General features: G+C 43.4%; 1 protein-coding gene across 1 annotated transcript in view; it reads left to right on the top strand.

The window, feature by feature from the left end:
* ACYP2 (acylphosphatase 2, muscle type) overlaps positions 1–12,025 on the top strand; it is a 149,141-nt gene that overhangs the window by 6,748 nt on the left and 130,368 nt on the right. Inside the window, exon 2 of the mRNA XM_006778600.2 lies at positions 9,276–9,303. Coding sequence (XP_006778663.1) covers positions 9,276–9,303 — 28 coding nt within the window. The remainder of the gene's footprint in view (positions 1–9,275; positions 9,304–12,025) is intronic.

Genomic DNA, 12,025 nt, shown 5'->3' with positions numbered 1-12,025 from the left:
AGATCTCTCACGACTTGTTCACGCTTTACTCAGAAAGGGTACGGAGACATTTAACGGCTTTTTAAAATAATGTGTCCTCTTATGTTTAAAATGAGGATTTCACTACCAAAAGGGAGGAGAAAGCAACACTACAGCTGCTCTCGACCCTCTTGCCCTTCAGGTGATAGTTGTGCTTGGGGCTGTGCGCTGGTTCACGGGCCGTCGACAAAGCCGTCTGGGCGGCTCCCGCGGTTCCGCTTGCTTCCCAGGGGCCGTCGCAGCCTCATAGGGCCTGTCTCAGCCTCACGGGGCCGTCTCAGAAGATCCATAATTTTTATCTGATTTTCAAATGGGCCTGTGATAATAAAAAGAAATTAAAACCACTTGACCAGAGAAGGCAGGATTGAGTGTGGGTTAGCAAGTAGATCATTGGTAATCTTAAAAAAAATAATTTCTGAAGAATGACGATAGCAGAAGCCAGATCCCCAGGAATTAAGGAGTGAGTGGGTGCTGAGAAAGCGGAGGTAGCAAATATAGATTTTCCTTCCAGAAATGTATCAGTGAGTGAGGGGGAAGATATATGATAATTTGAGAAACAGTAGGCTCAAGGGAAGGGTGTTTTTGGGTTGTTTTTTTTTTTGGTAGGAGATGCTTGAATATAACTACAGAGGAAAAATGGATAGTTAATAGAGGAAATAGGTGTGCAAGGGTCTAGGTCAGTGATGGGCAAACCTTTTGAGCTCGGCGTGTCAGCATTTTGAAAAACCCTAACTTAACTCTGGTGCCATGTCACATATAGAAATTTTTTGATATTTGCAACCATAGTAAAACAAAGACATATTTTTGATATTTATTTTATATATTTAAATGCCATTTAACAAAGAAAAATCAACCAAAAAAATGAGTTCGCGTGTCACCTCTGACACGCGTGTCATATGTTCACCATCACTGGTCTAGGTAGTCTGGTTTTATGCTGTAGCAGCAGCACCAAAAGAATAGTGACTTAAAACATGAGTTTATTTCTTTTTTTTAATATATTTTATTGATTTTTTACAGAGAGGAAGGGAGAGGGATAGAGAGTTAGAAACATCAATGAGAGAGAAACATGATCGATTAGCTGCCTCCTGCACACCTCCTACTGGGGATGTGCCCGCAACCAAGGTACATGCCTTTGATCGGAATCGAACCTGGAACCCTTGAGTCCGCAGGCCGACGCTCTATCCACTGAGCCAAACCGGTTAAGGCTGAGTTTATTTCTTGCTGGTGCAAACTATGCTATAGATGACTATCCCGTATGCTGAGACCCGTTGATCCAGGCTGCCTCAGTCTTTGAGCCGAAAGAGAAACAGAAAGAGAGAGATGAGGGGGTGATGCAGAGGGACCTCAGTGCTGTGAAGTAACACCTGTTACTTCTATCCATGTTTCCTTAGCTAGACCTAGACACATGGTCACACTCAGTTGGGAGGCAGGAGAGGTAGAAGAGATGGGAAAAGGTATTTGATGGCCTAGCCAGTGTGGCTCAGCGGTTGAGCATCGACCCAAGAATGAAGAGGTTGATGGTTCAATTCCTAGTCAGGGCATATACCTGACTCGGTTGCAGGCTTGATCCCCAATAGAGGTACATGCAGGAGGCAACTGGTCGATGTCTTCCTCTCTCATTGATGTTTCTATCTCTCTATCCCTCCCCCTTCTTCTCTCTCTAAAAGTCACTACAAAACATTTTTTTTAAAGGGTATTTATTTGGTGAGCATATTTATTTGCACCATGAAGGGATCAAGAAAAAAAGCGAAGGGAATTCTGGGAAGTTAGGAGTGGCATTGTTTTTTTTTTTAATATTCCCATATCTTCCTACAAAGACAGAGAGCAAGTTGGATAGAAAATGCTAAAATTCATTAACAGCATCCATAACAAGTTTAGGTAGCAAGGTATGAGCTCCCAAATATATATAGGTGGGAACATGTCACGATAGCAACAAGATTCATATGTGGGAGGAGGCAGAGGGAACCAAGACAAGACAAAACAAAACATCTGACCCTAAAAGACAGAGTTCCACTTGGTGTGTAATGTTTAGAGAATTCATCTGAGGTAGCATTCAAAACGGGGGAGAAGCTGTGTGCGCTCCGTTTCTCAGGAGCTGTTGGATGATCAGATGGTGCTAGAATGGTCTAGATTCCATGAATTTTCAAAGCCCACCTGAGCTCCCTTCCAAGACCAAGAACCTACATGAGAGAGAAGCTGCTAAACAGGACATAAAACAATTCTAAATCTGAAAATTTATCTTCTTGTCTATTTTCCATACCAATTATATTCATGAATATTGTCTGATCTCAGGTATAAAGGGCTTGCAATACTTGGCACCATTATAATACTTCAATAATAAAATGCAGTCAGCACAGAGACCCTCCAGATGTGACCATAAACACTTCCATTATCAAATTCCCAGGGAAAATTAAAGTCTAAAGATGAAAACCCCTTACAAATTAAAAATCCAAGGAAATTAATGTCTAAAGTCAAATTCTCTTGCCCTTGAGATTTAAACTTCAAAGAAATTAATGTCCAGAATTCATTCTTTCCACTTCATATCTCACTCACTCTTAATTAGAGGGGTTCTTAATGATTAAATAGGGTTGGAACTTTTTGCAAGAACTTTTAGCTTAGACAGAAATAATATCATCTCTTTCTCTGAATTTCTGGAGGGTACAAAAAGTCACTAAGACACACAAAATTATTATAGCACTGTCTCCGCACCTATCAAATTTAGCAAAAGCTGCTCCCCAATCTCTAGTGTGGTTATTTCAGGCAAAATTATGTTCCCAAAGCCTATTTTTAAAAAATCTTTATTATTGAAAATATTACACATGTCCTCCTTTTCCCCCCATCGACCCCTCTTTAAGCCTATTGATTGCGGTTGTCAAACACCAGGTCAGAGACTTTCGAGTCAGGGTGAGAGGGAAAGAAAGTCTGAGTTTTTTTCTTTACCAAGATGGTTAATCTGATGTAAGGATCTGGACTGTATGTCCTGTGAACATAAACTTAGTTGGGAGATGTTAAATTTGGCACTATGAGTTTTCCCTTTCTAGAAAGAAAATTTAACCACATTAACTCCTCTCTTTGGAAGTGACTTTTGAGATATCATTGTCTTCTTGCAAAGCTTAGAAGCTTGTAGAGTTTGAAAACTGTTAATCAGGATGGGCTGCATTATGTTGCAGTAACAAAGAACCTGAAAATCTTAGTGGCTTGAAATAACAGGTTTATTTTTCACTCATACTGCATATCCATCTTGGATTGGAAGGGAGTTCTGCTCATATTGTATCCACTTAACGAACTAGGATGACAGAGTCTTCACAGGTTTCTCCATGATCATCACAACAGGGACAAGGGAATGTGCCAACTTATACGTTGAATCTTAAAATTTCTGCCCAGAAGTAGCACATCAGTTCCACTCACATTGCCTCCATTCACATTCCATTGGCCAAAGTATGTTGTGTGGCCTTCTAACTTCAAAGGGAACATGCAAGGACAAGTTCTTCCCCATTCAGTGCTCCATGTCAGGTGAGCTCTGTGTACCAACACTGCTTGTGTTATATCTTGTGAACCGACAACTTTAGTCCTTGGCTAAAGTTGCTGTGGCTGCTTTCAGCTATGGAATAGCTGTCTGATCAAAATAATTAGCTGGGCACTTGGATGTGTTATTTTTTAAAAACATTTTTTATTGATTTTTTTACAGAGAGGAAGGGAGAGGGATAGAGTTAGAAACATCAATCAGCTGCCTCCTGCACACCTCCTACTGGGGATGTGCCCGCAACCAAGGCACATGCCCTTGACCGGAATTGAACCTGGGACCCTTGAGTCCGCAGGCAGACGCTCTATCCACTGAGCCAAACCGGTTAGGGCTGGATGTGTTATTTATTACCTGCACTGCCACACACTCAAATATAAGTTCCATGAGGAGCTGTTTGAACAGGGCCAGACACAGAGAAGGCTTTGTAAGAAACAAAATTTGGAATGCATTAGCTTAGGATTTAGCATGAAAAATGTTTAGTAAACAAAGGAATACATTGGGACACTGGTTAAGAATTCGTGATTCCAGTGGAATCTGAGAAGTTTACTTCACTGAGGGTGGAGCATGCTGGGGAATGCAGACCTTTGCATTTGTATGGCTGACCTCCCTCTTCAGCTTCTGGGTTCCTGTGTTCATGATAAGAGTGGGACTGGAGTCTTACTTCTTTTACCTGATGATCTCAAAATACAGGTCCTTGGATAATGTTTTGTTACAACGTCGATGAGATGCCATAGGAACTTAATTCTTGTTTGTATCAACTAGTGTATGGTAAAATTGGTTTTGTTAGGGGTGGGAGGGAGAAATAGAAGAGTGGAGACTAGCTATAGTTATAAGAAACCATGCTCTGTTAACTGTGATTGTTTTGTTCTGATTCTAACCTGGCTGGGAGTGTACTCCCCAGGACCTGGGAGTTAACCTGTAATTGTGGTCCATCCTCCTCAGTCCATTCTCCTTATCCGAGAACTGCCTCTTGTTAACATAAAAACATTCAAACCTGTAAAGAATTTTTGTGAGTTTATCTGAGCCAAACTGTCGACAAATGCCAGGAAGCAGATCCTCAACGAATTGAGATAATGCTCCGGAGAATGGCGGGTTACATCTATATTTATACATTACAATCAAAGGAGGGATGTAGAGGGGTTACATGAAATTTATTGGTGATAGACTAGAGAGGTGGAAGAAAGCAAAGTGGGAGGGTGGGGGCGGGGGGAACCCCTGGGATTGGATAAGAAGTAAAATGATAGATAACATACTTAGGTGGGTGCAGGAACAATTAACATCATATCAATGAAGGAATTTGTGGTGTCTGTCCTGGTGCCCCAGCACATTAGGTTGTGCCCCAAGGGGTCCAGAAAAAGGGAAGTTACAAGTTACCCGATATTTCAAGGGTGTGTTATTATAGATGCAAAAAGACAGATAGGCTCACAGTTAAGGTAAAGGTTGACCTTGTCAGCTGTTGTATGTACCCCACGAATCACAGAAGGATGCCTCAAGAAGTCGAATTAAAGAGTCACATTTATTGCAATCCGGGACTATTTGACAGAAATACATTATCTAGAGTCCTTGGGTCTGGAATGAGGAACCTGGGTTTATCTAAATTACAGTTTTGGGTCTAGAGCCCTCTGACCTTGGGATAACTGTGCTATCCTTCCCAGGTGAAGGAAAAATGTGCTTTCTAAGACCAGTATGACCACAAGCCATGGGATATTCACATTACAACCAATAAGGCATTTAATCAAATGGGATGATTTATATAATTCAGAAAATCAAAATAACCTGTTCATTGTTAAACAAAGCAAATAGGTACCATACTTCACGGTGAAGATACCAGTCTAGGATGTAACTACCCACCATAACTACTTTTAGTTAAAGTTTAATTTCAGACCATCCTTTGTGGTTATTGTAGGTCTCTGAGTTTGTAAGACCACCATGCAGTCCTTCCCTGAGTTTGTCAGGTTAGTATGTGGCCCCTTTCATCCACACTATTATGGAAAGATTAACAACCTTGTTGCTAAAATAATGGAGTCCATGGAGCCTTTGCAACTCCCCAGTCCAAATTGCCTGTAATCTGTAACCATTATGCCCATTTTTATTCCTTTTGCCTACTTCCCCATGTAATCTTTGTCCTTCTAAGTACCTGGCTTATGGGGGTCGGGGGTGGGCAGAGCAGATTTTCATGGATGATCTGCTTCTCCCCAATACTGCCAGTATTATTGGAATAAATGCTTACATATGATTCAACCCTGTCTCTGGTTTATTGGCTCGAGTAGTTACAGGCAGGCTGGACCCATTTGTTGTACAGTTTCAGTTTCTCCTTATACCATTTTGCTTCAAGTCGCAGAACCTATGTTAAGTGAGGACTTACTTTACATGATACTTATTATTCAGCTAGCTTCTCCATTCTCCAGTCAGTCATAATTTTCAATGTGCAGTTTTTATAGAAGTGAGAATATTTATTTCTTTCCTTCTGTCATTCTTTTTTGATTCATGAGTCCCTTTTCTATAGATCTACTTCATTGGAGCTTCTAGAGAGTTTTTTGTTGGGTTCTAAATCACAAATGAAGCACTGTTTTATCTCAAGAAAGAAGTACAAGTTGACTAACAAACAAATTTTCAACTCCAGCCCTAGCCAGTTTGCCTCAGTGAATAGAGCATTGGCCTGAGTTCCATTCCAGTCAAGGGCACATACCTAGGTTGCTCCTCCCTGGCCCCAGGGCCCTCGTTGGGTGCCTGCAGGAGGCAACCAATCAATGTGTTTCTCTTACTTTGATATTTCTCTCTGCCTTGCCCTCTTCCTTCCACTCTCTCTACAACCAATGGAAAAATATCCTGAGGTGAGGATTAAAAAAAAATTTTTTTTTTCAACTCCAAGTTCTGTTTTCAGGCTGCTGAACTATTCTCCACTTAATTAGCGCCTGGAATCTGCAAGCACCATTGGAGTGACATCATTTGACATTTGGTTTAAAGAACATGTTGGACTTAAGGCACGGTGGGACCCCTCCACCACCACTCCCATTCTCTATTCAAACCAGCTCTGAAGAGTCACCTTCCACACACCTTGGATAAAATCTTGGGCCTGTCTCATACCTTTCTGGTGATTCTCAAATAGTAAGAAGTCTAGTCCATGTTAGAAGTTTGAGGTGGCATTGCCTTAAAAGGGGAGGGGGCCCTTTTAAAACAGGCCAGTTTCCTCCTGCAGGATCCCACTTTGTCCAGGTCCGTCCCCCGCCCCCACAACCTCCCATCAGTGTGAGTGCAGCTGACTCCTGGGACTGCATCTCTCCTTCTGCCTTCCCTCCCTCCTGCTGCTCTGCTATCCCTGGCTGATGTAGCCACAGCCTTTCACTTTTAGACTTTTCAAAGTGAGAGACCATTTTCCATGTACCCCCAGATTCTCTAATGATTCTTGCTCTCCAAATGAGTCTCTTGAAAGCCCCCAGATTTGAAGGATATGGGCTCCCCTCTTCAATCTCTCGCACAGCAGCAGGGGGGAGGAAATGCACAGAAAAGCTGGGAACAGACCTCGGCACCTGCTTCTTCAATCTCTGAATTTTTCACCAGCTCATATAGTCTGGAAGCGAATGAAGGCTTGAGGCTGGCAGAACTGGTTTCTCAATGTTTTAACTTGTTCAGAGAAACACCTGCCTTTGGAGCATGGGAAGTGCTAGACATCTAGAGGCCTCCGTTGAACCCGAGAGTCTCTCCGGTTTAGCATCCTGTTGGGCCAATTTGCCTGCTGTTTCCAACTCTCTTCGTTTCGTCCCTGAAATACTATGTGGAGACTCTGCCACAGTAGCAGATGATTGGACCCGAGAAGGACTCCTTAAGCTGAGGACCGTCCAAAGACGGGTCCATTCTGATTCTGTCCTGAGAAGCTGAATGAGACTTAAGCCCCTGCAGTAAGATGGTAGCCGATGCATGAAGTGGCCAGTTAGAGTCAGGACTGAGAGTCCTAATGGGCAAACTGATGAGTACGCAGAAGAGACAGGAAAGCACAGAATCAGCTGGCTGGAGAGAACACTGCCTGGTGCCTTTCCATTTCCTGGAGACATTCTGCCATGCTCTGCATTGCTTTCTGCCAGGTTCTCCCATGTTTCTGTTCAGAGACACCCTTGTTTGTTTGTTTAGGTGTTTTGTTTTTTGGTGGTGGTGGTTTGTTTTGTTTTGTTGTGTTTGGGGGGAGGTGTACCAACAGGACTGGGTTCTAGGAAAGAGCAGTGAGAACCAGGATGGAAAATATTTCTTTGGGTTCAAGAGACACTGCCTTTGTTTTTGTTTGTGTTTGGTTTTTGTTAATCCTCACTGGAGGATATTTTCCATCGCTTTTAGATAGAGTGGAAGGGGGGGGAGGAGGAGAAGAGAGAGAGAGAGAAACATCTATGTGAGAGAGATGCATCAGTTGGCCACCTCCTTTACACGCCCAGGCCTGGGTCTGGATCGAACCCACGACCCTCAGGTGCATGGGCTGACACTCTAACCCAGTGATGACGAACCTGTGTCACCTCTGACACGCGAACTCATTTTTTTGGTTGATTTTTCTTTGTTAAATAGCATTTAAATATATAAAATAAATATCAAAAATATGTCTTTGTTTTACTATGGTTGTAAATATCAAAAAATTTCTATATGTGACACGGCACCAGAGTTAAGTTAGGGTTTTTCAAAATGCTGACACGCCGAGCTCAAAAGGTTCGCCATTACTGCTCTAACCACTGAGAACACTGGCCAGGGCTAGAGTCACCCTTTTTACTTCAGCGGGCTGAGTGAGAAATGTTTGTTCCTTGCAAACAAATGAACAGATTAGAATAACAAATTTGTAAAAAGTGTGTTTTTCTTTTTTATGGCATGCTTTCTCTTTCTGTTTCAGTGTTACAGCTCAGTGGATTCTTGAATTTAGAACCATACCCTAATCCCCCGCTACTCAGTCTGCCTGAGGACCAGCAGTCTGGGCATCCCGGCGGCACACGTCAGAAACGCAGCCTCTCAGCCTGCACCCCAGACCTGCCGAATCAGAGTCTGTACTTTAGCAGGACCCCCGGTGATGCCGTGTGTATGTGGCTGCTTGAGAAACCCATCTGTCATTCTCTCCACAGATTTATAAATGCTGCTTTCATCGCATCCCTAGAATTGTAAATGGTTCCCCACTGTGCTCAGAACAAGTCAGATGTCCCAGCCTGACATTTCAGGCTACAGTAAAAGAGACCTAATCGACTTACTTACTCTCTCCTATATGGGTGTCTTACTCCAGATAAATTGGTCTGCTCAAGCTACTCAGTTATTTTCCACATACTTAGTTATTTTCAGGGTCCTTGTTCATGGCATTTGCCTGTCTGGAATTTTCTTTCCCAACTCCCTATACTTCCCTCCTTCCAAGACCAGTTCAGTTTCCACATCCTCTCAGAGGCTCCTGCTGCTTAACTGGCTTTCTCAGGGATGGGATCCAAACCCTTTTTTCTTTTTTAACTTGTAGCCTCTCCCCCTCACTGATGCTCCTCACAATACAGTGCATATCATAGTGTTTTGATCCACTGATTACATTTTATTTATTTAAAAAAAGTGTTTCCCCCTGACTGGATGGCTCAATTGGTTGGAGCGTCATCCTATACACTAATATGCATGCATACAAGTCCTTTGGTTGCTCTCTAATCCCCCCCCCCCTTGCCATTTGTCTCTGGATCTATTCTTGTTCATCAAATTATGTTGATCATTATTTTCTCGTTTCTTTTTTAATTAGGATATTGAAGAACCACTCTTGGAGCCAGGTACTGATAAGAAAAACACAACAGTTATGATTTGAAAGTTTTTCTCACTACATTTTTTCAAGCTGTCTATATATTTTATGCTGTATTATGGTCTTGTCAGTGATTTTAATGGTGGACAATCCAGATTGTACAAGGATCAGAGATTGGAAACCCATGCATATCACCACCAGATCTGTGGAACTGCTGTTCTGGTTTCGGGTTCAATTCCCAGTCAGGACACATACCTAGGTTGTAGGTTCCATCCCTGGTTGGGGCACATACGGGAGGCAACAGATAGATGTTTCTCTCTCAAATCCTTAGTTATTTTCCTCTCTTTTCCCCCCTCCCTTTTTCCATCCCCTCCCTCCCTTCTTCCCTTCTTCCCTCCTTCCCTCCCTTCCCTCTTTCCTTTCTCTCTAAAATTAAAAAAAAAAAGAAACAAAAACATATCCTTAGTTGAGGATTAAAAACAGACACACACATACAAAAGCCTTGGAACACAAGTATTGCAGGATGGGTGACCTCTCCTCCCCCAGCATAGTATATTGTTGGTCATGTGGTTTATGTTGTAGACAGGTGGACAGACATGAGCAGAGCAAGGACGATGGGCCTGGTACAGAAGGTCATCAGGTTGGAAAGCCCCAGGTGCCTAGCAATGGACAACCTGTTGTAGGGTGGAAGCTCACCCTCAGAGTGACTTTTCCTCCCCTAGCGTATTGCTGGCCAAGAGGTTTGGACCTCCTGACCTTTCCTCCCTAGAGAACATCTATGTCTCTTATATTTCAGCTCCAGGCCCACATAAGCAACAAAATCAGCCATGGTGTCAAGACCAGCGACATTGAATAATGACCCCGCACTCTGGTGCCCACCAATCCATCAGTAGAGAGATGGGGGGGAAGGGGGGCGTCAGAGAGTGAGAGAGAGGGCTTGTGCGTGAGCGCACTCACTGGGTCCTTTATATTAAGGGTTTTATCAGTTTCCAAAGGTGGGGATTTTAGCGGGGCGGGGGGGTCGCGGGGAAGGATCTCAATAGAATTCATCAGCTTTTTCAAATGTGTCCTTTCAGGATCACGGTCTCTACTGATTGGTCAGCACCAGGGTAGGGAGTCATTAGTCATCGCAGCTGGTCCTGATGTCAGTCATGGCGTCATTTTGTCTAGTTTTGCTGCTCCTCTGTTACTGGAGCGAAAACATAAGTGAGGCCTAGATATTATCTCTAATTTAACCAAAACTCTGTCTCTGTGGTCAGAGACCTGAGGCTTTGTTGATGTGGATCAGAACCTCGTTGTCCCAAGGGCTTACTGCGTAAGGGAGTAGTCATTCAAAGGAGTCCTATGAGGCTGTTCTCTGGCCCCCTTGTTTCTCCTCTAAGGAGGTCTACTGCATGCCTGGTGACATGTCCAGGAAGGAAAGATCAGGGGACGGTCTATACCACATGATCAGCTATATGAAAGTTCAGGGAATCTAAACTGTTATAGGTGGTGGGATATTAGAAGTTTGAGGTGGTATTGCCCTTCAAAGGGGTGGGGGCCTTTTTAATACAAGCCAGTTTCCTCCTGCAGGATCCCACCTTGTCCAGGTCCGTCCCCCCTAACCTCCCATCTGCTTTGCTGGGATCTCATGATTGAGCTTTAATTAGCCTCTCAGGGCACAGAAGCTGAGCCACATAGCTGTCATCGGGGTTTCCTGAAACACATGTAGACTTGAAATCTACTTTATTCTTAACTAGAGGCCTAGTGCATGAAATTCTTGCACGGGTAGGGTCCCTAGGCCTGGCTGGTGGTCAGGGCCAATCTGTGGGGCGACTGGCGGGGTGGTCAGGGGCCCCCTGCTGGCACCTTCCTTGGCTGGCCTGGCCTGCAGGCTGGGGGCAGCTCCTGCATTGGGCATCTGTCCCCTGGTGGTCAGTGCGCATCATAGCAACCGGTTGCTCCACTGGTCATTCTGCCATTTGGTTGATTCACATATTAGGCTTTCATTATATAGGATGGACTACCACCCAGAAACCATACTTGGGGTTAAGCTAGCAAACGTACTCTTGGATGAAAAGGGGCAAATGTAATATTATAGGTCATGGTGTAGAGGGATGTTGCTGTTTAAGTATTCCCTTAGATTGTTTAAAAGTCACCTTCCATTCAAATATTAGCTTATTCTGGCAGCAAAACACTGACCTCTTGGTAAATGCTGGTGGGTGACTCACAGAAGTTTCCACAACATAACCTTTTTCCCCTTTTTGGCCAGAACTCGGTAGCTTTATAAGTGTCTGGTAAATATTTCAATTGATCCTAATTAGGGATGTATGTCAAGGGCATAGTGGTAAGGGGACTTATTCCCTTTGGGTCCCTCAATTTTGTATTCAGCAGGCAGAAAAAGAAGCAAATACTAGTGCCTGTCCTTGGCCAGGAAAAAAGATGTTTACAATTCAGTCTCCTTTAATTGAGGGTCAGCCAGGACCAGGAAACAACGTACAAAGCCAACTAGCCCTTCTTAGCAACTTACCACATTGACACACCCATCATTTCCACCTTCCTACGTTTTAAATATGGCACAAAATAAATGCTTCCTCTACTTCACTCTACATAACTATCAGTACATGCATAGCATGGCCACTCCCTGACCAAAGCCTCATCACTCTATGTGGTTAGAGACCTTGATGAATATGGGGTGTGTAAGTGTGTGCTATTTTAAAACTAGTGGCCTAAAAATAGTTGTATACAAATAGAAAAGGCGTGCTTGTTGACTT

Source organism: Myotis davidii, unplaced genomic scaffold, assembly GCF_000327345.1.
Source record: "Myotis davidii unplaced genomic scaffold, ASM32734v1 scaffold6, whole genome shotgun sequence".
In the NCBI taxonomy this organism is placed as follows: Eukaryota; Metazoa; Chordata; class Mammalia; order Chiroptera; family Vespertilionidae; genus Myotis; species Myotis davidii.
Note: the sequence above shows the minus strand (reverse complement) of the source record. Positions and strands in the feature narration are given on the sequence as shown.